This window comes from Cyprinodon tularosa, unplaced genomic scaffold (genome assembly GCF_016077235.1).
Source record: "Cyprinodon tularosa strain WSP-4 unplaced genomic scaffold, ASM1607723v1 ctg52, whole genome shotgun sequence".
Lineage (NCBI taxonomy): Eukaryota > Metazoa > Chordata > Actinopteri > Cyprinodontiformes > Cyprinodontidae > Cyprinodon > Cyprinodon tularosa.
In genome coordinates this window covers 2,903,758-2,931,384 of record NW_024039252.1, presented here as the reverse complement: position 1 = coordinate 2,931,384, position 27,627 = coordinate 2,903,758, and the positions used below count along the sequence as shown (strand labels likewise).

Below are 27,627 nucleotides of genomic sequence, written 5' to 3'. Positions count from 1 at the left end.
CAGACTGGGGTCTCCTGAAATTGTTTCTACATCCATCCATATGGAGCTAGTTTGTTAAGTCTCAAGATACAGAGATATATGTTACTCATCCTCACTCGATAACTGGCACCTAAATCATCAGATGATGCGCTGAATCTTATCCGGGAGGCTTTGCTATATTGTTTGATTGGTTATACAAATATAACATCATTCTTATGATACTTTTAGCCGCAATCTCAACTAAGGTGCGCCCACTTTTTGGTTTAATGCTTTTTTTGCAAAACATATTATTGATTTAAAAATTGAAATCAGTACCAGAATTGTCAGAACAAAGACGGGAGACCTTTAAAAAAAAAAAAACTCCGATATATGGCCTTTGAGCACAAACACTTACTAAAGTTACAGTCCAGTCTGTCTGACTCCTGACCCTACATGGCAGCTGTTACCACTGAGTGAGAAGAGTTATTTTTACATCATGAGACTGTAAAGCATCCAAATCCCATCCCTTGACAGGAATAAAAAAGCTTCAGTAGGGAGTTAAGATTAAATATCTCTTTTGCTTTAGTGTTAGACCAAAAGGTTGGTGACCAAAGATAGGTTTACTTGTCGGCTGGGTACCAGGCAGAGATAGAACCGAGGTAGAGGTGCCGTCTCCTCATCACTATGGTTTCAATTGTAAAAGGGCAAAAACTTTGGGACCTACATAAAATTTACGGCTGCTGGGGTTGGGATTTAGCCTCCTAGAGAGTTATTTGTTAGAATAAAAAGCAGTATGGTTAAACAAGTGTAATCCTGCCCAACTATGTGATATGATACATGTTCATTTGCATTTCAATCAGGGAAATCATTCCTGTGAAAAGACTGAGGCCTGTTTTGTATGGTTTTGTAAAAATATAGCTAATATCTATCTAATCAATGCATGTACTTGGACAAGGGGAAAGGCAACAGGCACCTCAAAGAACATGATCTACTCAAGCATCACCTGTTTCTGCAACACAGCAAGCTGTTTTGTCTTGAAACTGTTACAAAAATGACACATAATCATTACCAACCTAGAAAAGAACAATTTTATTGGTCAAACTTGAAAAAACTAATTTCCCCCACACTAACAAAGTAGGTTAAGGTTAAGCTGCTTGATCTACAGCCTGCCAGCCTTCAGCAGCAGCAGCAGCTGCAGCAGCAGCGCACTTTAAGACTTACCAGAATGTATTCCAAGGCATGTCCTGCACCCTAACTGCTGTCCACCCGTGGAATCCGTCGCGTCCTGCGATGCGATCACGGCTTCTTTGGCGAGGGGTGCTGCATCACGGCACGAAGCGGCCGCTCTCCCGCAAAGCTTGCGTTGTTGTGTGAATGTTCGTGCAGCAGCGCTCCCCGGCTGAGCTGAGCAGAACAGAACAAGGCAGCCTCTGGTAGCCTATGACGTAATGCGGGATCTCTTCACATGCGCCAGTGTGGCAGCGAAGGGGTTAAAGATGCATGCGGAGACAGAAACTGGCGACGAATGAGGAGAAACGTGCTAAATATTTATAGCTTGCGTGAACCCAAATGCGTTGTCAGGTCAAGCTTTTTGTCCTGAGCAGATTACGTCATTTTGATAAATAACCGCATATTGACTAAAGCCAAGTAAACGTGTAATTTAATGTAGGTATTTATGTGATACATATATATATATATATATATATATATATACCTATATGTATACACACACACCCCACACACACACTATATATATTTGTATATATGTATACATAGAAATATATCAGGTATGTTACATATATCATCATTGAGTTATTTCAGATTTCTTTATATAGTTTGTGTTAAATATATGAAATGATTCCACAAATAAAGTGCTAGAATTCATTTAAAGATGATCCATTCAGAGCAAACGTCAAACTGATATGAAACTGCTATGTCAATTTGTACTGAGGGAACCCCCATGAGATGTACTTAAAGAGAATTCTTTTATTACAATAGCAAGATTTTAACAATTCACGCTCACATATATTCTCCTACACAGCAGACTGTATTAAGAAGCTTGATTTAAAGAAAGTACAATATGGTTAAAATGGGTAGGTCAAGTGTTGCAACTGCTCCCATATATGAGGATTGTTGCAAAAGCAATGAGGGACACTGATTTTTTTTTTCAAAAAACAAACAAAAATTTTTTAATTGTCATTCAGCTCATTCAAATAGGAATCATATTACCAAAGGGATTATATAACATTAACAATCCATTACTAATGCTATCGTATGCAAAAGTGCATAAGGATTGATTGATAGATTGACATTTTAAAGAATTAAGACAATCCATTAAGCTTCTTAAATAACAAGTCAGGGGAAAACAAACTTGAGATGATGAGAAAGTATCCAAAAGGATCAAATAAATGTAGACCTGGAGAACATTATTGGTGGAGTCTAAAACAAATTTGATACCGATATAAGATTGAATGACACCCCATGAAACATTTTTAGAACCACCACTGTTTCCAGCTATATAAAATATGTTAAGTTCTTCATACAGAAAATGTGGATGTGATCACAAATAAATATAATCAATAAAAATATAACTTTTTTTACCTTATTTTCAGAGCTTACTAATTGAACAATTGGGGTGTGTTGTTGTCTTCCACAAAGGAGGTGTGAACTGAATATGTGCTTTAGGATTCTCATCACTCTAGCTGGAAGCTTATTGGTTAATCCAATAGAGTTGCAATTATCATACCTTGCAACAGTTCCAACTAACCCCTATTTCTTCCATCTTTTGATGTCATGTTTTTATGTTATGTTTTTGTCCCTTATTCTTTGTAATGTGGTTCAATCAGACTGACAATTGCATGTACCTGTTTTCAATTCTTGTCACAGATTATTGTTTTAATCTGTAGTTTTGAAACGATAGATATGTTTTAATCTTTATCCCTCCAATGTTCTAGTTTCTTTGCAATCATAAGAGGTGAACGTCTGCTTCAGTTTCAAACAGCCTTTAATATAACTTTTTCTAAACTGATCATCAAATCAACCAGGATTTTCCCATTGTGGGACAATAAAGGGATTTTCTATTCTATTCTATTCTATTCTATTCTATTCTATTCTATCTTCATCCATCTTCCCATCAACTCTGACCAGCTTCTTTGACACTTTACTCACCATGATGCTTCGACTGAATTTCAGGAGTTTTACATTGCCTGTGCAATAGTATTTGCCTAAATAGAAACAGGGTTCAGGTGGTGCCCAGATCAATTATTAAGGTTTTTTTTACACCCACTCAGACAGGTTTGGTGGCACCACTAGTCTTCTGTGTGTTAATCTCAAAGGGCCCTGAAGCCACAAGTTCTGGACCCCTTAAAGAATGTATTCTAGATTGAAACCTTTTCTGCAATTTGCTATGAAATGCATGTGAACTCAACTGCTCAGATCTCAGTATAAAACTACCATCTTTATTAGAGTTTTGCCTAATGCATTGCATTTCTGCTTCCTTTTACAATTCACATATTTAGCTATTTGATTTTATTCACTTATGGTCTCTTCTAAAAGCTCATATTTGACCAATAGAAAATAGTTGAACATTTAAATGTACGGTAACTATTTTTACTTCAACGTTTTCTTTGAGCTTGTTACACCTTGTCATGACTAAGAACAGCTCTTGAACGCAGTATTTTCAGACTTCCAAACAAACCAGGGAGCTATAGTAACATATGCAGAACCGGCAGCCAAAAGTTTGAGTAAGTTGATAGCTAGCCCTTATTTTCGGCTTCACTTTCTCCCATGACAACGACCCCCCTCAGCTCATTAAATTCTCATTAGGTCAGTTAATTAACTGTTAACTTAACGTCAGCTGACAGAGCGACACCCGGAGATGCGTAAAGGTATGTTTACCTCTTGTTTACCAACTTTGTTACTAAATTGAACTGTGTGAGTTAAGAAAACCTAGGACTAATGCGACAAAAGAGATTGAGATTAATTTTGTTTATGTGGGCTTTCACAATGCTTCCCCACAGGTTTAAAGTCGTCATTTTCACAGTAAATTTTGAGACATGTCAGATGTTGAACCTCTCACATTACCTTCCAGCGAAGGACTATCAAGTCAACAAGGTGAGCAGAAACCTTGTGAGAAAATGAGAAAAACTGCAGCCATCTGCAGAGTATCTTCTCCCCTAGTTAGTTTAGATGGATGGTTTCATGGTTAAGAGGTCATTTCAACAAACTTTGAACATTTCAATTTTAAAACATTTTGTGAATATAGAAGAATAGCATTTTTGTAAATGATCATTTATTCTTAAAGGGCTACTTACCTAGGATAACATTGTGTCAGGGGACCAAAGCGGTTAAGGGATAGTCGCTTTTAAAACATAGATTGTGTTGGGTCAGCTCAAAATTAAAAAATCTACAACACTTTGTTTGTCATACTTAAAATGCCCACCCCACCACTAGATAAATTAAAAATCATTTTTAAATTTGTGAAATTGTGAAAAACTTTTTGGCATCAGGCCAGTTTTATTAGAGACAAGCGTAAAACCCTCATGCTGGTTTTACACTGATTACAGATTCTATCAGATATGCATGTGTGAAACCTATTTATGAAAACAAAAATCTATTAATGGAGATTATTATATTCAACAGACAGAATGAAACTATCATGTCATTAGTTATATTTATTATTTGTTTTTTTTTTTGTGTGTGACTCCAAATGTGTGTTTTATGTACATTCAGGAAGGGACTGTTGGCACTTATCTAAAACCACCAATGAGAAAATGGCATTAAGCTATGTAGTTTCATTGATACACTTTAATTGTGGTAGCATCATTGAACGCTTATTTTTTTTATTCAGTTTTTAATAAAGGGACATTCATTTAGTTGAAAAAAACAAAACCACATTTTTGATAAGAAAACTTAGAAACTGTATATTGCAGTATTCTTTGGCTTTAAGAAAAAAAAAAAGAAAAGCAAACAAAAAATTTTTTCCATTCAGTGAGCAAAGGTGGCTCACATCACTACGGCTGCATCTGTTGGTCGAGCTGTGCTCCTAATCCTGTGCTGTGCTCTCAGAGATATTAAAGTTATAACTAAATAAAGTATTAATAAATGTTATTTCCTCTGCTTCACAGTAGATTGTTGGCTCTTTGAGCTGCTTCTGGGGTATTATAACCCTGCCAGTATGATTAAGAGCAAATTTCACAAACTGACATATTGCCTTACCACCTTCCTGCTCCAGTTTTTAATTTTTTATTTTTTGCGGTGTATTATTATTCATCTATGCTTCCCAACAGCAGATGGTCTTTATTATTGTTTTCCCTTTTGTTCACATTACTCTCTGCTTATCTGAAGTGCTCACATATTTGACACTCTGCCAGTTAAAGGATCTTTTTTGCTAATTGGTTGTCACATAGGAAAGGTTGCTGATCTTCCTTATTTCTACATTTTCATTGGTGCAAGACAGTAATCAATGTGGGGCCAGACACTTTTTTTTTTTTTACCCATGACCTGTTTGGCTTATAGAGCAATGACAACACTGGAAATGAAATCTACTGTAGCCTTTGATCATGATGGCTAAAGATTGTCTCAGAGCTCATGCCGATGTTCTGGGAAGGACTCCTAAAATATTATAAGAACAGTAATGAATAAACAGGACAGCAGACATGTGAAAGAAGGTTTTGTCAGATGAGTCCAAAAAAGACATTTAAGGCTACATGTGTGGGGGGAACTAATATGGCACATTACCCTGAACACACCATACCAACAGTAAATAGTGGAAGCATCATGCTGTGGCAAAATGTTTCCCTCAATGGGAACAGGAAGCTTGTCAGATTTGACAGAGAATCATTTAAAACTAAATAGAGCTTAATCCTCTAACTAACTAAGCCTAAATTATTCCTGCAAATACAGTCTGTGCAATGAAGTCTAGGTGTCAATTTAAAGGGAAGACTCTCATTGTCTAATTGTGCGCCCCTGCTTCAGCCAATTAACACAGCTCCGTGGCCTCATCTCAGCCAATCATTGCTCAAGACTTTGCATTTAAACGTTCTAAGCCAAGGATGCTCTTGTTTTCCAGCCAAACCTCAACCCTGTCCGCCTCGTGACCTTCTTTATTTTTTGGCTTGCATTTCACCACCAGTGTCAGACTCTGGTCAGATCCACTGCTTTCAGCTCCGATTATTTTCAGCTGGATCCTAAGCACCAAAGAAGTAGAAGTATTTCTTTATCAATAGCACTTTGTAATCCCTTTCCTTTCTCTGTTTCAGTCTCTCCAGGTGAAAATGATTTACAATAATTATAGATTGAATAAAATCATAACATCTAAATATATTATCATGCAACCTACTGTAATTACGTTATATAACACATATTCTGCTGTTTTTTAATTTTTTTTGTCCAACCGAGTACTAAGCATCATTGTCTTCATTCAGAAATTATCAGCCACAGTTGTTCTAAAGGGTATATTACCTTAAACATACAATAAACATGACAAAATGCCCTCCCCAAAAAATTCAGAGGGTGGTCCATGACTATAATTATATGTCTACTATTAAAATTTTTGTATAAGTTAAAATATTTATTTGATAGAAAATTTGAATAAAAAAGCAAAAATTATATTAGTTATTAGAGTTTAGCCACCTGTCAAAAAAATACATGTTCTAAGATGTTTTTCTGTGTCTTGCTTTTGCTAGTTTTTGTGCTCAAAATGATGTTAAAGTTATGCTGGTATTAGAGTTTAGAGTTGTTTTTTAGGCGCATTAATGGTTCAAAATACCAACATGGTTATGTTTTGGTTAATACATTTTTTTTTTTAAACTCTGCATGAAAATATTTCTTTTTTTGATAATAAAGTACTGTATGATCAAACCTATAAACTGCAATCAATTCATCTTTCACCATAAGTCCCACCAGATGGCGACGTTGTACCACAGAGAAATGTGCCCTTGGTTTGTCTAGTGACAGATTGCTTTTTTCTTTTCCATTTTAAAGGCTGTGCCTCTAGAATCAGTGGGAAAATAGAGAAAGAGGGAATATATTTCACAGCCAAATACATTTTAGTAATTACTTTGGAAAATATCATTATTAAAGTTGTGTGCATGTTTGCTTCAACTAAAGCCAGCTCTTTTCTATTTTTGTTTTCATTAGAAGATGATTGCTTATTATAGCTTTGAGCTCTGCTGTTATATAAAGATCATTGCTTGTTTGCTTACAGTGACTATATAACGTACATGAGAAAATGATTAATCACAGTTTGAACTGAATACCAAACATTTTGTCTTTTATTAGATCAAGCAGACCTTCAACCAGTCTGCTCTGGTAGACGTCGGACCTGTGCTTTGCTCAACAGTCCCTCACCATGTGTCAACAGTGCTATCGGCCATATCCAAAAAATGAGGAGTCTAACAGAAAACTGGTTTCACAAGGTAAAAAAAAAAAAAAAAGTGTGAACTGTAAGATATGCATTGAGTTTTAACGATTTTTTTTTTTTCAATTAGGATAAAATCAGTAAAAATACTTCTTTTGCTTCTTTAATCTTTTTCCAGCACAGGAAATATCAACCAGAGATTTATCCAAGTAAACCCATTTACAGTAAACCTCTAAGGTGAGCTGTTTATTTCCTTATACTGTAGTTTCTTTTTACCCTTAATGCTTTCATCATGATATGGGTTTGACTGTTTTTACAGAGCTCAGTTGAGAGACTCACACTCTGACTCCTCAGAATTGTATGTTGAAGGCATAGCGATTAGTGCAAGAGGTGAAAAGTCCTTTTCTTTTGTTTATTTCTGCAATACCCCAAAACATAATCTGTTGCAACTCTCCACCTATTTTGTTTTTTTTTGCTTACTACAGGTTTTAGCAAGTTTAGATAAAAAAAAATGATGGCATTGTAACTTGTCCTCCTTTAGAAAGGGATCAAAGATGCCCTCTCCAGAAGAAAATAAATGATGTCCTGTCTGAAGTTGTGCATCTTGTGGAGCGTTTGGAAGCTGATCGACAGTATGCAGAGGAAGCCCTGCAGAAAGAGAAGAGAATAGGAAAAACCTTAGAGAGCCAAGTGGACAGTATTTCACAGTGGAAGCTAATCGAGCACCCCTTGGTTGTTCAGAAAGGTCAGTGATTGTGAGCTGCCACATTATTTATGATCCATTTATCTCCTGTAAAGAAGTACTGTTCTGTTTCCTCCAAATCCAGTTAATATGCTTGCTATTTATCGTTGGTCCTTGCTTTCACTAGAGCACGAGGCCTGCAGCCGAGACATCACAGAGCTGAAGTGGCAGCTTGAACTGGAAAAACAGAAAGTTGAACAAGTCCAGGAGAAACTGTTGCAGGCTGAGGTTCTGAACCGGAAAATAGAGGAAGAGATCCAGTTTGTCCAAAACCAAATTCTTATTGTGAATGAAAACCTGGACTGCCAGAAAGACATTTTACATCAGATTGATACAGCCAAAGCTAAGGTACACCTTAGTTTAATTAATTTAACCGTCCACCAATGCACTATACCAGAGTCATTGTTATGCAGGAGTTTTTAAATGTGCCATAAAATACTGTATATCCTCTGTGTTGTCTACTCTTGCGATTTTGTTTTATTTTTTTCTCTTTCCTGTCTGTATCTTTCTGTCTTCCCTTAGTTCTTATCCTCTTTTTCTTTCTCACTTCTTTTTCCATGTCCATTGTATACGATTTTACTCCCTAAATAATTTTCAATAAAGTGTCATATGGTACCAAGTACCAAGTTGAACCTTATGGCAACAACCATAACGGTCCCATCTAACCCTGGGACATTAATTCCTAAAGCTATATTGACAAAAAACTGACCCACACACAAAAACAAGGTGACATAGAAAGCTCAGGTAACCATTTAACAGGGGAGTTGTTGGAAAGATTTAGCTTGATAGGCTAGGCCTCAGAAAGCGAATTAATCCAGGTAAATGCATATAAAAAATGCTACCCGAGCTGGAAAAGGGGCTACAGTCACAGTAGAGAAGGAGCTGAGGGGTTTATGGTGTGTTTGTCTTTTGAGCCCTCAGATTTTTAGCAAACCCCAATAACCTAGCCTACACTTAACAGTCTTGTAAAGAAATTCATACAACTCGAATTTTTTATGTTTTGTCACATTCCAACCACAAACTACCATGTATCTTATTGGGATAAGATACATGGGGTTTGTTACCTGTGGCTCTGCAACCACATGGGGTCTGTTAAAGTTGTCTGCAATGGCTTATAAATGTGGGCAAAAATTTAAGAGATCTAAGAAAAATGTTTTTAAATATATAGGTAAAGAGGGGAGCACTTTTCAGTTTTTTAATGCTGTATAACTAAATTAACAGAGCAGAATGACTGATGGTAAAAGCAACACATTTTTCTTCAATTCTAATGTTTTGTCATCATGCTGCAAACACATTCTAAAAGCTTTGGATTTTATTTAGGTGTTAAGTGTACAGTGTGTGTGTGTGTACTTTTCCTTTTTCTTTACATTTTTTATGTGGGTTATCTCTTAAAATTGGATTAAATGCTGGGGATTGTAATATAAAGAAGTCCTACTTGTGCAGGCACTGTACAGTAACTGTATAAAATGTCCCCCGAATGACTTACTGCTTAGAAAATGATTCTCTTGAGGGATCCCTTGGCCTTTTATGATCATCGTTGTGGTAAAATGTAAATAGCAACACCTTTTTAAACGATGATATTTTATAGCAATGGTTTATCTGAGCATCTTTTAAGAATGGGCTTTAGTTGCTGTATAGTAGCAGTATACTGTCTTTCCATTTACCTCATTATTTTAATAAAATGGTTCTTAATGAAACTGTTAATACATAACACCATATCTTTTGTTTAGGCTGATGAGGTTTACTCAGAAACAAGCAGCCATCTCTCTCAGGCTCAGATGGAGTTAAGGGAGATGAAAACTGAAGCCAAGAAAGAAATTACATTATTAGACCATAGAAAGATGGAAATGGAAAGTCAGCTAGCAGAAAAAATGTGAGTATATAAATATATATGTATATATGTAAATATCGTCTATACAAAAACAAATTGAACATTGCACAACATTTTTTTACTTAGCTTCTTGCAGTTAAATGTAGCTGCGACTGTTAGGCTGATTTGCTCTTTTAAAAACCTGTTTTCAAAACCCTTGATGTAAAACTGTAGGGGCTTCATAAAAACACGTTTTATGAGAAGTTTTCATGCTTATCGAGAATACAGTTTCAATTAAAAGAAAAAGAAAAAAAAAATCAAGATGCATGTTTTCTCTTTATTTCACTTCAGGGTGAAGCCCATTCATAAATCTCTCAAAATTACATTAATATTTACTTTTTTTATTTGTAGTTTTTGTTGTACGGTATATTACGTTATGGCCTATGAAAGTGTTACAGTATCAAGGTAAGCCCTCAGGTACTTGTCTGTCACTGGGGCAAATTAGAGTGCCGTATCCAAGTATGTCAATGGAACGTTGAGTGAATGGAAAAACAATGTTTACAAAAAAATAACTAGCAACTGGGGCATGCCAACCTTTAGCAGATTATGAAGGAAAGTTAACTTGGTTCTTTAAGACACTTAGATACTTCCAGAAAGTGAAATAGAATATAAGTTGAATGTCCTATTTTTATATTAAATCTGACTTTCAGTTTGAAACCATTTTCACAGACTCTGGATTAGGAGTGGAGAGGTAAAGAATCTAGATTGCTTAAGGCCCATTGTGAAATTTCCACAGTTTTCGGGTGTTAATTCATCTGCTGATGTCTTTTCTAGTGTGCTACTATCCGCTCAGCCATGTTCTAGTGGATTTTAGAGCGCTTCATATTTCCCTCTGAAGACAAGCTTTTAATAGCTAAAGATTTCTGGCGGGACCTGACAGTTGACACCTACTAAAATGACAAAAGTATCAGTGGGATGTTTATTGACGATGATGTTGCTGTGCTTGATTAGCCAGCAAACTCACCTTAGTTTCGACAAGATCCTCATGGGCACAAAATTCTTGACTGAATATTACAACACAGTATGACTGTCACAATATTAACATAAAGATAAGCAAAAAAAAAAGATACAGGTAATTTATCAACAATAAATTAAACACTAATCCCCTTTTCTGTTGGTTAAAATAATATATACTATTAATTATTACAGTTACAATAATGTTGTATTTTTTTTTGAGTTTAGTTAAACAGCTGTTTAAGTAATCTAGGCTTCCTTCAGCAGAGCCTCAGGCAGATCAGCTTCATGCAGCGATGCATTAATACTGTAATTTTGACAGAGAAGTTCTAATCCAGTGATGAGTGCATAAGACTGTACAGTGCATTAATGCACCTTTCAGTTAACCCATATTCCTATTTTTATTAGTCTAAATTCATTATCTAAGTTCTTGAAAACTGCATCTTTGTTCTTCATCAGCTGCAAACTCTAATTTTCAAAACTAACAGAAATTAATGCTGGATATATATTTCTCTTTTTATACACACCAAATTATGAGTTTTACTTTTTGACTTGACTTTTTAATTATTTTCTTACCTATTTAGATTTTCCTGTAAAAACAGTTATTATTTTTTGAACAAAACATATGCATTTAAAACTTTTAACACCTGTTATTTATACATATTTAAAACTTTTGACACCTATAATTTATATGTAGTTATAATGGTATTTCCATAGTTTAAGTAAAACCATGTGCATACACATTTCTATTTGATGCAGACTAGATTATACAGTTACCCACGTAAAATCTATTATAGATATTTCTAGCAAACTTAAAAAGTGATTTTAGTTATGATTTTTCTTTTTACAAACAGATATCTGTCATTGATGAGGAGTGTTTTAATTCAAGCGCTGCTGAAAATGACCAAAGATTTAAGAAATTACTTTTTTCCTGTAGGGAGAATTTAAAACAGTTGAAGATGGTTGAGAAAAATCTGCTTGCAGAGATGAAGGAAACAGAGGAAACTATCACTGTTACCGAAAACCAGTGCAAACAAGTAGTTCAGCAAATCCCTAAAATTGTTGAGTTTGAAAAACTTGAAGAAGAGAAGGTAACTTGTTACTGTTTTTGTCTCTCCACATAAATCGCTTTTTAAGTAAAAAAAAAAAAAAGGCACTTTATTTGCATTACCTGTTCTGCTTGTTTTATTCCACAGATTTTGCAACTCAGTCTCAAAATTGAGAATGAAATCCAAAAAAATCAAAAGCTTAAAGAAAAACTCACTTCAAAGCAAGACGAGATAAACAGAAAGGTAAGCAGAACTGCAACAGTCTCCTTATGCAACGGAAACATAGATGCATTCAAAATCCCAGGGAAGCCCATGAAATTTTATGTAAAAATGGTTTGCCACATGTACAATTTCACTCTAAGATCCCATGTGACTTAAGTTTAGCGTGGGTAGGTTTTTCTCATGGAGAATAGAATAGAATAGAATAGAATAGAATAGAAAATCCATTTATCGTCCCACAATGGGGAAATTCTGGTGTTTACAATAACAAAAAGATTATAGAAAAAAAATGGTCACAGAAATGTGGACCTAATAAAAATGTATAAAAATAACACAATAGTGAAGAGTTAAAAAATAAACAAATAAAATACTGTACTTAAGTTTTTAACAATATAAATTCTGTGCACCTGGAGAATAAATCACCTATATACAGCTATGGACATTTTTACAGTAGAGGATAATGTAGATGTTTTAACATTTTAGTGGTTAACTTCAACTTTGCCTGTAAGCTGAATTCGTTCAGCATTTGTGCGTTCATGAAACACACAAAAACTAAACCTGGATGCTACACATGTTCAATAATTCACATGTGAATTCTATTTTTAAGCCCAAAGTATCACATGTGATACTCAAGCCTTTTTCCGCATACGAAACTCTTAGAACTATATATGACGCCCACATGTATGAAATTATATAGTAAATTATGTAGAATGTGTGACCGTTTGTTATATTGCATGGGAAGGTTTAAAAAACTGGGAGGGGAAACTCTTACATGTAGAATATTTGACCATATAAAATCTATTTTTAAACATGCCATATTTTGGCTTAGTTATTTTGATCTGTGCTTTTTATTGTTTTTCCATGTTAAACTTGTGTATGTATGTTTTATTGAGTAACAAACAGATTATTTCCATATAATCTATATATATATATATATATAATTTTTTTTTCTCCACTTCTTTCCTGTAACTTTACTTTACTTTACCTTATCAATCAAATGTTTTACGAATTATGAGGTAACTATCAGGTAACAATAAAACTGCTGCTGTCCTGAACCTGTTTATAATCCATTCTCTATACCATGTTTACTCCACAGAAACCCATGTGGGAAGCAGAAGTTTCCATCACAGAGGAACAGCTTCAGTCAAAACACAAAGCCTTTACGGATCTATGTAAAGAAAAGCAGGAATATGAACAGAAGGTGGAAGACTACAAGATGAGAATCTGTAATAGGTAACGCACCAAATCCAAATTAGTGTTGGAGTATGTGTTAAGTTTTACCACTGCCTGCACAATATGGTGAGCACTTATTTGTGTTCATTCCATATACATGCTTTACTGTGTGCTTTGTTAGCGAGAAAGCAGTGAAGCAGATGCATGAGGAGAGGAAGCAGATGCTCCAGAAAATCACTGAGAATGACGAACAGTGGGAAAAGGCCAAGAAGGAGGTGACCCAGGTTGTCGCCCAGCATAGTGTCATAAAGGCTAAGCTGGAAGAGCAGGAGCAGTTCACCTTCATGGAAGAACAGAGGGCTAGGGTCAGAGGAAACATATCTCTATTTCTATCTACAATTCTCAGGTTTTGATCATTTTTACAACTGATATTCAGTGTTACTTCTGCATTATTCAGGAAATGATTGACAATATGAATAAGGACCTGACAACCAACTTGGCTACTCTAGAAGAACTAAAGGTAAATTTGAGAGATTTGTTTAAAATTTCTCTTGATTGAACAAATTGACTCATTGAGGCTAAAGTGAGTTCAGTATTTTTTAAATACTATGTAATGTTTTTACAAAAAATATGAAAATATCTAAAAGCCCATGCTCAGATTGTCTTCAAAATTTCTTTTTAATAAGGCTCTTAGGACAAATGTGAATAATGAACTAAAGAAACAACGAGGAAGTTCAGAGCTAACTAACCAACAGCTGCAGAAAGAATTTGATGAATCATCCTCTGCAACACAAACTCTGGAGACTAAAATTAAGGTACACACAAGAAATGCATTATGTTTTAAGATATAGCATTTCCTTTAAATAAAATTGTTATGCATGTTATCAAATACAGCACCTTCTGCATTTAATGACACCTCTGTTAGTGATGTACAAATTGGCTTTAGATGTACTGCTGAAGAAATACTTCCGAATGTGAATATATGTGTAGGATTTGTAGTTCCTGGAGTATAGCTGTTTCAAAATGGAAATACCTAGACCAGAATATATGTTATTCAGACATACTTGATTATTGGTGATCTCTATTTGGTCAGAAATGGCTTTTAGAGGGCAGTGACTCACCTCGCATTGCAAACAGAGACAACCAGAATATCATTAAAACTTTTACAGAAAAATAGAACTGATAAATCTGGTTTGGCAATGACCCACGTTAAATTTTTTGGTCATGTCATCAGCAACAATCTCATTTTAAGGATGAAGGGGTTAAGATGCATCCTAATAAAATACCACTCATCCTCCTAAAGGATCTTCAACATTTATAGGTACCACTGTTAATACTGTTAACAATGTGTGGAAAGCCTAAATAAAAATGTAACTTTTATAGCATAATCCCCCTGTCAAAATATTATTACATAATATTATTACAAGTGGTTCTAATAATAAATGGGACTGTAAGAATTGTAATTAGCATAACAGATTTCATTGTTTGTTTGAGCAGGGAATGAAGGAACTTGCAGAAAATTTTGAAAAGCTGCAGTGTGAACACAAGAAGACATTAGTTAACCTACAGAAGGAAAATGAGTTAAAACGGGACCAGCTTAAAGCTGCTCAAGTAAGAATTCAAAAAGTGTTTCATTTTTAGTGCACATTCGTAGACACCATTATTGATCCACATGATTTGTTGGAACATATTGTTAAAAGAAAATATGTTTCATCCAGCCGTTTCAAAGTTTATTTATTTTCTGTATTGGCAGGATTTGCTCAGTGTCACCTTACAGAAAATTGACAATACTCTTGCACGTACAACTCTCCTTGGAAATGAAAGTGAAAAATACCAGGAGGCATCTAAGGAAATCAAAAGTATTGTTAAAACGCTTCCAAAAGTCATAGCAGAGCTTGAGTAAGTTCCAGGAAATTATTGGTGTAAAAAGCTGACCATAACAGAATATGTTATCTTGTTATAAAGTTGTTTTTTCTAATGGCATTGCCTTATTTCTCAACTCAAATAGATATAAGGTTATTTTGATCTTTCAACATACCAATGAAAATTAACTATCCTGAATAGTAAAATTACTTGATGTCCTGTTTGAATCTGCAACAACCTTTTTTGAAGGCCACAGGGTTTATTTTTAGTCAAAAGATAAAAGGTTATCAAAAGATGACTGTTTCAACTTCCTTAGTTTCTTAGACAAAAAAATCACCCTCATCTAGAAAGATATATGATTAGAATGTTAGTTTCCTGTTTGAATAAAGCATTACAAGTATATAAAGTTGATCCTGATATACAGTAATTTTATTGTATCATAATTGTTTATCTTTAGTGTTCCTTGTGTGATTCAATTTGTATGCTAGTTTCATGTCAATGCAATTAAGTTTTAAGACTGAAAGAAAACTCAGGAATATTTCAATATTTTTTTAAACAACAAAAATGAATCTGGCACATTACAAAATGTGTGGTGATGATGTTAACATTGATCTGGTGTATGTAAATTTATTTATCAGCTGCTCTGAACAGAATCTGTTATTCTGGTAATTTTCCATGATATTTTCATTAATGATCAGCTACAGCAGGGTCTAGTGTTTTAGTCAAGACCACAGCAGTCCTAAACCAAGACATTACTGAGACCAGAGAGTACCGAGACAGAGACAACGCCAAGACATTTGGAAGTCAAGACTAAGACAAGGCACACACATTTAAAGGTCGAGATGGAGACAAAACCAATACCTTTAGAGGTGGAGACCAAGACAGTGCCAACATTTAGAGGTGGAGACCAAGACAGTGCCAACATTTAGAGGTGGAGACCAAGACAAGACCAAGACATTTAAAGGTTGGGACCAAGACAAGGCCAAGACATTTAGCATTAGGACCAAGACAATACCAAGACGTTTAGCGGTTGAGACCAAGACAAGGCCAACATTTTAATGTCCAGAGTGAGACAAGACCAAGACCTTTAGAGGTGGGGACTAAGACAGGACCAACATTTAGAAGTGAAGGCCAAGACAAGACCAAGACATTTAGAGGTTGGGACCAAGACAAGACCAAGACGTTTAGAGGTTGGGACCAAGACAAGGCCAAGACGTTTAGAGGTTGGGACCAAGACACGGCCAACATTTAAAGGTCCAGAGCGAGACAAGACCAAGACCTTTAGAGGTGGATACCAAGACGGCCAACATTTAGAGGTTGAGACCAAGACATGGCCAACATTTAAAGGTCCAGAGCAAGACAAGACCAAGACCTTTATAGGTGGAGACCAAGACAAGGCCAACATTTAGAGGTGGAGACCAAGACAAGACTAAGACATGTAGATGCCAAAACAGGAGCAAGCACATATATACATAAAAAGAAATAAATATTTCATAATTTTTTTTTGTTTTTCAAGACTGATATCTCTTGTAAATTAGATCTTGGATCTCAATAAGACAAGCTGTAGAATTTTGAGTTATTTATTTATTTAAGTTTACTTTAAAATACATGCAAAAACAACCTTTGCTGTTTTTCTCAAAAAGCAACCCGCTTTAAGTCATAGACAACTTGTCAGGTTACATTTTTTGAAAAGGTTCATGTTAACAAACAAACAAACTGAAATGATAAGTCACAATAGCCGGTCATTTCAGAGAGAAAAAATGGGTAAAGTAAAGAGTGAGCAGCTAGTTTTACACTACAAGTCTCAGGAACTATGACTCTGTGAATGTGAATCTTTTCGTCTATCAAATACATATTGGAAGCAAAGTAAATAAATAAAAAAAAAGCCGTTAATGGACCCTTTCATGTGTCTGATTCCCCTACAAGCAAAAGCAGAAAACAGACCATGCTGGTGCTGCACATAAGTTTGAAATGACTTATGAACAGTCATTTTGCCTAAATTGTAAAAAGGACAGATTGCTTCATAGTTAAATATTTATCTGGATACTATATATTTCCATCTACGCAGCTATCTGTTTAGTTTTATTACTGCTGCAATAACCTAAAAAAAACAGTAAATATTTTACTGTGCATGAAAAAAAAATATTTTTATTGTTTTCTAATAGACTGAAAATGTCTAAGTTGCAGCTTTTATTTAGAGTGTACAGTGTATTATCTAACGCTGTATAGTTGGTTTCAGTTTGAAATTGGATATTCAACCAGCTGCATCTAGCTCACCTTTGATCTGTTTCAGGACCTCTAATTTCTTCTGATTGTTCTAGAGCTTTTGCTCCCTGTTCTTCGCTGTTCACTTTAAATTTGAGTCAACTGTGAGCTAGATGCTGTTGACTCCATGGAGCTTGAATATTCGACTGGAAATGAACTTCATCGTGGTGAAGAATGCGGTGTGGCTCAAGATGCATGAATATATGTAGAGATAAACCCGTGGTGCTGAAACAGAGGAGCCTTCCCTCTCGTTTCAAGGTATTATAGCTATCTTCGTACAGATCAGTTATCAGCTGAAACTAGGTACAGCGGTTTAAAATCATATAGTTATGTTTATTTACAGATATGATTTTTTTTTAATTTAACCTTTGGTAACACAGTTGTCAGCAGAGAGCCTTCAGCAGAAATTTTGTTCTGAAGGCAGAATGATTACCATGAGAAAAGGGATTCCTTAATTGTGCGGGTGGCCACAGCTGGACGAAAACTCTTATATCTATGGGACTTCTAGTGTTAGGCCTACATAAACTGTGTGAAAAAGCTGACATTTCAGTGAGATATTTTTATTAAAGTCTTTGTACTTTAGTCTTTCCTTTTCCTTTTTTTTAGGCAGCTGCTTGCCTCATGTCCTGTTGCACTTCTCTACACTCAGGAAGATGCACAGAGGGGTGTCAGTCAGTGTCACACTGACTGCAGGCAGGTGGCAGCTGCAGCTGGGGGGATCATGACACTAACACTTATGAAGTTTTTATTAGCTGATTTTTGATAAAGTCCTTTTTGAAATTTTATTAGTAAGGTATAGAGAAAGCTTATTAGCATTTGTCTTGATCAAAAACCCAAGACCGCCCTGTCTGAGGCCAAGACAAAACCAAATAAAAATTCTGTTGATACAAAGACATGACCTAGAACCTAACAATATAAACTCGAGACCGGGACTGATCTCAAATACTACAGCACTAGCAGAGTGGGTAGCAAAAGCTACTTTTTCTTCCTCCCACTATTGTAATTTCTCAGTCTGGTTCCACCACAAACTTTTTAAATGAAAGGAAATATTGACCTCCAAGTCTTTCAAACTAAATGGAGGGGTGATGGAGAGAGGCACACATGTTTGTCTTTTGGACATTGCAACTTAGTAGAAATATTTCCCTATGTCAGATTGTACCATAAGAGAATAAGTGATTTTGAACTTTGTAACAGACCTAATTAGAGTAGTACTGCTGCAGATAAAGGAGCTTTACTGACCAGATGTTATTGATATCAATAACAATGAATATCTTTAAATAATTATGTTCCCAGTATTGATTAGATCAAAATATCAATTAATTTGACAACTAATTCAATGGTCTCCTTGCAGAAAAGATTTCGAAATGATGAAGTTCAAAAACAAATCCGCTTCTCTCTTCATGAGCACCTTGCAGTCTGATATTAATAACAGGAAGCAAGAAACACAACAATTCATGACGACACGCTCGACTCATCTTAAAGCAAGAAAAGAGCTAATGGAAGACACTAAGGTAAGAGAAAACAAAACAGTGTCACAATAACTGTCTGTAAACGCATGAATTTTTGTGTCACATGCTGTAAAGTCAGAGACGAGCTGTAAAAACCGCTCCACCACATTGTTTATTTGTTTTTGGATTAGTGTCAGCACATTGCTCGTTACAATACGTCCCTTAAGATATGGAGAAAACAGAGCAGTCTGCAATTAAAATTACAAGCCATGGTCAATCTCATTTAAGTGCTTTTGCCACAAATAACAAGTCGCTGCTGTTGTAGTCTCTTTTTGTCTGGACGAATTTGATGATGCATGTCATGGTGTGATACCATGTCTGCTTTTGTTACCTGTAGGCCAACATTTTTAATAGGAATTGTAATACATCCACTATATATTTTTTTAAAAGGATCACATGGTTTTGACTCGTACTTATTTATAACATAAAAAAACCTTAGGAAACATCAATCTGCTCTGCAAGAAATAGCATTCATTTGAACAGTCTCTTTGTAAGAGAAGCCCTATTTATTGTAAGGTTTTCATCTGCAGGATTATCAGCCCCAGCCAGAGCCTCTTTGCTGATGGGGGTTTCACATGGCTTATCTAATGTGAAATCGCCATGTGGTATATAGTTTCATTAAACGGTGATCAAGAATGCATTAGTTCAAAACAAGAAAAGGCAATGGAGCCTAAGCTGCCATGCATCCAAGTGCAGCAACTTTAAAGAAGTTGTTGGCGTGAGACAATTTAAGAATTAAAAGTCTTCCTCATAGACACAACTCCCATTAGCTGGATAAAAGTTAGCCATGCAAAAAAGAGTTTAGTCTTTTTCACTTGAAGAAATAAGATGATACAACAACAACACTTCCAGCCAAATAAAAAGATCAGGCAGAGTCTCAGGTTCTAAGGAAATGGGTCACTTTAATCACTGAAACCAATATAAACCACACATAATGCCTATATTAGCATAACATAATAAGCAGAGTGTGCATCCAGAAATCATGGTGCATGAAGCAGAATGATTAGATACCTTCGAATGTGTAAATCCTAATAAATATGCTGACCACAGCTTGCCCATTCTCCACCAACTGTTACAGGAAGTTTATGTGTGGTCATATTTGGTATTATTAAAAATATGAATACATATATCTATGTTAAATATGTTTATTTTAAGATGAGCCACTCTCCCTCCCTATTGAACCCATAAATAGGTGAAAGAATTTCAATTTCTAAGTACACACCTATGTTTTGATTTGATCAGGTCTTGTCATTTGGCGAGGACAAAGTAAACAACGCAAACTGCCGACGCTATCAGTTTCTTATGGGCAATGAAGTGTAATTTGTTCCATTTACACTTCACAACAGCATCAGATGGGCTTTGTCAGTGCTGCATGGAGTAATTAAACCTGAAATCAATAGCAGGCATTTGTCATGTTTACAGCCCCTCTTTCTGCTGGGTTAAACTCATCACTTTAGTGCTGTTCTGTTTTACTGCAGAGACACACTTCATTATGTCTGCAGGTACAGTTGAGATATTCTCACGTTCCTCTTTTTCTGCACTGAGGAAACATTGTTCAGATGAAAAGGTGACAAATACCGAGGGGCATGGTTGCTGTGATTTATTTGCTTTATTTAAAATTTTTTATTTTTTTACAAAAAGAAACCTTCTATTGTAATCCTGTTTTTATTTTTATTTTTGCTTATTAAAGAGACCAAAAACAGAGGCTAGTAGAGATCAGTTTCACAACCATGCCATGTGATGATGGTGCTAATCTTAAGAGTATGTTGAATTTCTATATTAAATATATTCTATATTCTGTTCTATATGGGTTTTTTTAGTAATTTTTGGAAGCATTTAACAGTTTTACCATATATCTTGATATTATAGGCCCAATAGTGGCTGCTCTATAACAGTGGCCTTTTGTGCTTGTGTTCTATACTTCACTTTGCAGCCTTTTTTTTGTAATTTTTTTTCCAGTTTTCAATCGCTCTAATGACATGCAGTTATATTTAAAATATATTTTACTTGTTGAACTGTTGAGGAGGTTCTATAGCTGGGCAGAATGTGGTGTATTTAAAACATAGACCGTTTACCAGCATTGTTGTTGTTTAGATAGTTAGAGTGGATCTGCAGGAAACAACTACACCACTGTGTATTTTATACCAAATCCCTTGCAAAATCAGATGGATTTTTTTTATAAATGCAAGTACATATGCTGGATGTACATCTACATATATGAGACCGTTGTGTTTTTGTTTTTTACTTTTTTTTCATTGGAACAGCCTTAAATCAAGCTACATGTTCATTCAGAGCTTTACTGTTGCACCGTCTGTTTATTTGGAGTTGGTACTGGTTAGAAGGTCTCACATTTTTCAGATTGTATCCAGTCTTCCTTCTGGACTCTAAGGTTTCGTCCGTATTTCATCATCTCTGATCAGCCTCCCTATCCCTGCTAAAGCATTTTAACCCCATAGCATGATGCTTCCACAATAATTGTTTTTGTTTTTTAATCCAAAAATAATTTGAAAAATGTTTTGCTTTTACTATCTAATGATTTGCTGCATTGTTTTTAAAAAAATCCACAGAGGTTTGTGGTTGTAGTGAATAAACGTATCAAGAAAATGTTTTTTGAGGTACTTCTAAGTAACAGTAGGTGGTGCTTATGGAAAAAAAGTCTCTGCATACATGTTGTTTAGTTAACATAAATCTATTTTCATTGGCTTTGTAGGAAACCCTGAATGCTGCACTTGAAGAAAACAAACAACTAGCAAGCAGCTATGAAGATCTCAAGAAGAGGCTCTTAGCAGCCAAACAGGGTTCAGTATCTGCACTGGGTGTGAAAAACACTGCACATGAAACGCTCAGCTATTACAAAAAGGTAGAGTCACATTTTTAAATATATGACATTTATTTTTCTTCTCAGTTGTTTTTGACTTACTCTTTTTTTTTCTCTTTTTTGTTGTGTTTTCTGTGCATGAGCAAAAACTTTTAAAAGACTAAGTGTTGCATTACTTCTGAGGTTACTGCTGCAATGTAATAATGATTAGATAATTTAAGTGAAGGAGGATGATGGATGTGGCATATTGTAATGATAGCTCTGTATTTTGGCTGCTGAGGGGAGTACAGCAAGAGGTCGATGATACATGCAAAAACTTCAACATTTTTATAATTATAGTCCTGTACGATGCTCACAGGTAAAACATTTCATTATTGTTGGGTTACAAATTTCCTCACTGCATCAGTTGGTAAGAGATCAACAGCGACCACAGGTTAAGATCAGACAATGAGTGTGCTTTCAGCAGTAAAATAGCTCAAATCCACACCTGACTAGTTAAGAGAGACAACCCTGCAGCATTAAACTTTTTAATCTTTATAGTTTTCGACACTTTTTAACTGGAATAGAATTACGTATGACAGCCATAACACCAAGAAGAAGACACACTGCTCTTGCGATGAAAAATACAGGTGCTGGTCATAAAATTAGAATATCATGAAAAAGTAGATTGATTTCAGTAATACCATTTAAAAAGTGAAACTTGTATATTATATTCATACATTACATACAAACTCATATATTTCAGATGTTTATTTTGTTTAATTTTGATGATTACAAATGACAACAAATGAAAATCTCAAATTCATCATATCAGAAAATTAGAATATTGTGAAAAGGTTCAAAATTGATGGCCCCTGGTGCCACACTCTAATCAGCTAATTAACTCAAACCACCTGCAAAAGCCTTTAAATGGTCTTTCAGTCTAGTTCTATAGGCTACACAATCATGGGGAAGACTGCTGACTTGACAGTTGTCCAAAAGACGACCATCGACACCTTGCACAAGGAGGGCAAGACACAAAAGGTCATCGCTAAAGAGGCTGGCTGTTCACAGAGCTCAGTGTCCAAGCACATTAATAGAGAGGCGAAGGGAAGGAAAAGATGTGGTCGAAAAAAGTGTACAAGCAAGAGAGATAACCGCACCCTGGAGAGGATTGTGAAACAAAACCCATTCAAAAATGTGGGGGAGATTCACAAAGAGTGGACTGCAGCTGGAGTGAGTGCTTCAAGAACCACCACACACAGACGTATGAAAGACATGGGTTTCTGCTGTCGCATTCCTTGTGTCAAGCCACTCTTGAACCACAGACAGCGTCAGAAGCGTCTTGCCTGGGCTAAAGAGAAACAGGACTGGACTGCTGGTGAGTGGTCCAAAGTCATGTTCTCTGATGAAAGTAAATTTTGCATTTCCTTTGGAAATCAAGGTCCCAGAGTCTGGAGGAAAAGAAGAGAGGCACTTCATCCACGTTGCTTGAAGTCCAGTGTAAAGTTTCCACAGTCAGTGATGGTTTGGGGTGCCATGTCATCTGCTGGTGTTGGTCCATTGTGTTTTCTGAGGTCCAGGGTCAACGCAGCCACATACCAGGAAGTTTTAGAGCACTTCATGCTTCCTGCAGCTGACCAACTTTTTGGAGATGCAGATTTCATTTTCCAACAGGACTTGGCACCTGCACACAGTGCCAAAGCTACCAGTACCTGGTTGAAGGACCATGGTATCCCTGTTCTTAATTGGCCAGCAAACTCTCCTGACCTTAACCCCATAGAAAATCTATGGGGTATTGTGAAGAAGAAGATGCAATACACCAGACCCAACAATTCAGAAGAGCTAAAAGCCACTATTAGAGCAACCTGGGCTATCATAACACCTGAGCAGTGCCACAGACTGATCGACTCCATGCCACGCCGCATTGCTGCAGTAATACAGGCCAAAGGAGGCCCAACTAAATACTGAGTGCTGTACATGCTCATACTTTTCATGTTCATACTTTTCAGTTGGCCAACATTTCTATAAATCCTTTGTTTTTATTGGTCTTCAGTAATATTCTAATTTTCTGATATGATGAATTTGAGATTTTCATTTGTTGTCATTTGTAATCATCAAAATTAAACAAAATAAACATCTGAAATATATGAGTTTGTATGTAATGTATGAATATAATATACAAGTTTCACTTTTTAAATGGAATTACTGAAATCAATCTACTTTTTCATGATATTCTAATTTTATGACCAGCACCTGTACATATTATTTGTTCCAAAAATGACTAATACCTTTACTTGAGCAATTCCTCATCTAACTGCATGAATGTTATCAAGTGAAAAATGCATGCAAAAATAAAATCCTGTGGACAGGATTCTCCACGCTCATGATCAAAGCCTAATTTTCTTTTACTCCGGATTCAGCCTTCACCATTTTTGTTTGTTTCAGCCTTACACTTCTTCCACTGCAGCCTCTTGGCTTGTGTTTTGTGCCTAATTTTAGTTTTATAACAAGCTTATGATCAACAGCATATCAGACATGTGGAAGGCACATTATTTTTAATCTGATTTAAACATTAAAATTTAAAAACACTTCTTTTCTATTTTATAATGTCACATATCCCTGTATTAATTGCATCATGTGTAACAGTTAATACAAGTCTTAGTAAATAAGATTATATTTTTCTGTTTAGATAATGACATAAAGCACCGAGGTAAATGAATTGCACAATGCCAGGGTCTTTTAGGAGAGGACGCAGAAGTACACATGTGAGGGATCCTTTATACTTGTGTGTTTTAATAGCTATTAACTCCTCCTCGTATTCAACGAGACCTTTCAAATGAGTTTTCAACATATCCCATAGTATTTTTATATAACTGCTTGATTGCAAACAATATCAATCAATACTTCCTAATAATGATTAAAATGAATGTAAGCAAGCTTTCATCAGATTTTACAGCATATACATGTTACTCTATATCCTACCAAACTCTTGTAAGATTTTATTCTGAAGATATGAGGATGCATGGCTTTAAATATCATGTTTCTCTTGCTTTCTGATTCTGGTGCTTGAGGTATAGTTCAGTACATGTCACCTAGGTGATAGAACAACCTACCTGTGTGGGGAGGTACTCTTGTCTTTTCCAGTTTAAAAAACAGCTAGTAGATATGGGCCTCTCTATCACATTGTATCTATACTCAGAAAAACCTCAAAAAATACTTCCTGTTTACTTCTGGTGTATAAGTTAAGGTTCCTGAATGTCATATAGTCTTTGAAAAGTGCATTAAGAATAACAATGAATATTTAGCATTTATTTGACTGCATAAATGTTTTTTAAGTATTTAAATGAGATTAAGAATTTGTCAGGCATAATTTCACAATAAATTGCATTTAGTTGTAACTAATACTAACCAACAGTGCCGTTAATGTGAAGGTCTCTGTGTGTTGTACATATAGGCAACCTAAACTAAATTTAATTTTGAATCCCTCACCACAATTTGCTGTCTTAATCATTATAGAACTCTTGAGTCTCCACTGTGCTACTTTACATCTGGATCCGTGTAATTTTTTTTTTTTACATGAGCCAACAAATATGATAAAATAAAAAAGTTTGACATCAGCCTCTTAATGTAAAGAAATACAGTGTTAGTGATATTTATACAGATGATCTTCTACAAGCTTATATGTTTCCAGTGATGCATATAATTGTTAGCATCCATGCTAAGTATGTATCTCACACTTACATGCATTACTGTTAAATAAATATTATAGATAACATCCATCCATCCATCCATCCATCCATCCATCCATCCATCCATCCATCCATCCATCCATCCATCCATCCATCCATCCATCCATCCATCCATCCATCCATCCATCCATCCATCCATCCATCCATCTTCCTCCGCTTATCCAGGGTCGGGTCGTGGGGGCAGCAGCTTAAGAAGGGAGGCCCAGACTTCCCTCTCCCCAGCCACTTCTTCTAGCCCCTCAGGAGGAACCCCAAAGCGTTCCCAGGCCAGCCGAGAAACATAGTCTCTCCAGCGTGTCCTGGGTCTTCCCCGGGGCCTCCCCCCAGTGGGACGTGCCCGGAACACCTCACCAGGGAGGCGTCCAGGAGGCATCCTAACCGGAAGCCCGAGCCATCTCAACTGGCTCCTCTCGACGTGGAGGAGCAGCGGCTCTACTCCGAGTCCCTCCCGGATGACCGAGCTTCTCGCCCTATCTCTAAGGGAGCGTAAGCATATAATTGTTAGCATCCATGCTAAGTACATATCTCACACTTACATGTATTACTGTTGAATAAATATTATATATAACATCCATCCATCCATCCATCCATCCATCCATCCATCCATCCATCCATCCATCCATCCATCCATCCATCCATCCATTTTTTTGTCACGGTTATCCCAAGTGGGGTCGTGAGGGGTGCTGGTGCCTATCTCCAGCTGTCTACGGCCAAGAGGCGGAGTACAACCTGGACAGGTCGCCAGTCCATCGCAGGGCTATAGATAACATCTTTATAAAATTATTAAATTATTTGTATATTGTATTCAAGGCTATATAAATAATTAGCTTTTTAGTAAAAGCCTTTTTTGAAGTTAGATATTTTTTTTCACTTATTTAATTCAATTTTAATTCAACTCAACTTAACTTTATTTCTAAAGCCCTTTAAAACAACCACGGCTGACACAGAGTGCTGTACATACCAGGTTGTATAAAAACAACATAGAAATTTAAAGGAATAAAGCAAATACAAGTCAATAAATTAATTAGAAGAAATAAAAACATATAGAAAACAATAAAACAAAAAACAAACACAAAAATAGAGAGTGAAGAATATTGTCTAATGAGGAGGGGGAGTGCATTAAATTTTGTAGCAGCAACTGAAGCTGAAGCTCTGAGCTTCCTTTTGGACCTGAGTACCTCCAGGAACAGCAGGTCAGCTGACCTGAGGCATCGAGTGGGAGATGATTTAACCTTTATTTTACCAGGAAATCCCATTAAAACTCAGAATCTGTCTTACAAGAGACACCTGGCCAAGGTAGCAGCCAGATTTTAGCAAATGAATAACTAATAAATATCAAAATAAACATCAAGCTACATTTTGATAATAAAGGAAGTAACAAATGTATAAAAAAAAAAACGACAAAAAAAAATCAATGAGATCCTAAAGAAACACAGGAGAATGTCTTCTTCCCAACATAAATATTTTGCACTAAAACTTGGTAAAACTGTGGTATTTTTAGCCAAATTTATTATGTAATGAGGTATAATTAGGCCTGTTGTTTAGACATTACCTTTGAAAAAGTACAATTTTTACAATTATCCTTTTACCACCAACCTGATCACAAAAGCTGTTACTCTCACAGGAGCCCACAGTTTTTGTTGCCATCATTTCCAAGGATGTCTACATCCACAAATAGACGTCTCAATACATTGTCTACCACAAACCTATATTTCCTGTACACAAACATAGCAGAATGCACAAAGTACCACTACCATATGCTCAATTCATTATAATCACCACCATGGCTTAATTCATCTAAACAATCATCCTCGGGACTTTTAGCTCAATAAATTGAGGTCCATAATAAAGCATAAAAAAAAAGTTTAATGTACAAAAGTTAAACATTGTTAGTATTATTTCTTAATTTCATTCACAATGCAGGAAAAAAAGCAAAAATAAATATTTCATTACTGATAAATGACCAAATAGGACATTATGGAGAATTTTTCAGGTATAGTATGAGAGTAACTTTTCTTTAAATGTAAATTACTTGAATATTTTTGCATGTATGTCCTTTTGAAACCCTTTATGAGTGAGGGTAGATGTTAGTACTGCTCTGTTTATGTGGAGGCTTC

At 35.7% G+C, this 27,627-nt stretch overlaps 2 protein-coding genes across 7 annotated transcripts in view; one reads left to right on the top strand and one right to left on the bottom strand.

The window, feature by feature from the left end:
* The window catches only part of dtna (dystrobrevin, alpha), a 29,009-nt gene extending 27,597 nt beyond the window's left edge, over nucleotides 1-1,412 (bottom strand). For 4 of the 6 annotated variants that reach the window (XM_038303847.1, XM_038303849.1, XM_038303851.1 and 1 more), the window contains exon 1: nucleotides 1,180-1,411. The gene's annotated coding sequence lies outside the window, so the exon portion shown is untranslated. Of the gene's footprint in view, nucleotides 1-1,179 lie in introns of all 6 variants that reach the window. The other 2 variants (XM_038303848.1, XM_038303852.1) reach the window with 2 other exon arrangements.
* A 2,397-nt stretch (nucleotides 1,413-3,809) lies between these two features.
* LOC119795650 (coiled-coil domain-containing protein 178) overlaps nucleotides 3,810-27,627 on the top strand; it is a 31,221-nt gene continuing 7,403 nt past the window's right edge. Inside the window, exons 1-18 of the mRNA XM_038303732.1 lie at nucleotides 3,810-3,845; nucleotides 3,978-4,071; nucleotides 7,240-7,376; nucleotides 7,497-7,555; nucleotides 7,638-7,708; nucleotides 7,860-8,063; nucleotides 8,188-8,408; nucleotides 9,791-9,933; nucleotides 11,822-11,975; nucleotides 12,081-12,176; nucleotides 13,249-13,385; nucleotides 13,507-13,690; nucleotides 13,783-13,845; nucleotides 14,012-14,140; nucleotides 14,823-14,936; nucleotides 15,079-15,224; nucleotides 18,805-18,964; nucleotides 21,672-21,821. Coding sequence (XP_038159660.1) covers nucleotides 4,014-4,071; nucleotides 7,240-7,376; nucleotides 7,497-7,555; nucleotides 7,638-7,708; nucleotides 7,860-8,063; nucleotides 8,188-8,408; nucleotides 9,791-9,933; nucleotides 11,822-11,975; nucleotides 12,081-12,176; nucleotides 13,249-13,385; nucleotides 13,507-13,690; nucleotides 13,783-13,845; nucleotides 14,012-14,140; nucleotides 14,823-14,936; nucleotides 15,079-15,224; nucleotides 18,805-18,964; nucleotides 21,672-21,821 — 2,226 coding nt within the window. The 5' untranslated portion in view covers nucleotides 3,810-3,845; nucleotides 3,978-4,013. The remainder of the gene's footprint in view (nucleotides 3,846-3,977; nucleotides 4,072-7,239; nucleotides 7,377-7,496; nucleotides 7,556-7,637; nucleotides 7,709-7,859; nucleotides 8,064-8,187; nucleotides 8,409-9,790; nucleotides 9,934-11,821; nucleotides 11,976-12,080; nucleotides 12,177-13,248; nucleotides 13,386-13,506; nucleotides 13,691-13,782; nucleotides 13,846-14,011; nucleotides 14,141-14,822; nucleotides 14,937-15,078; nucleotides 15,225-18,804; nucleotides 18,965-21,671; nucleotides 21,822-27,627) is intronic.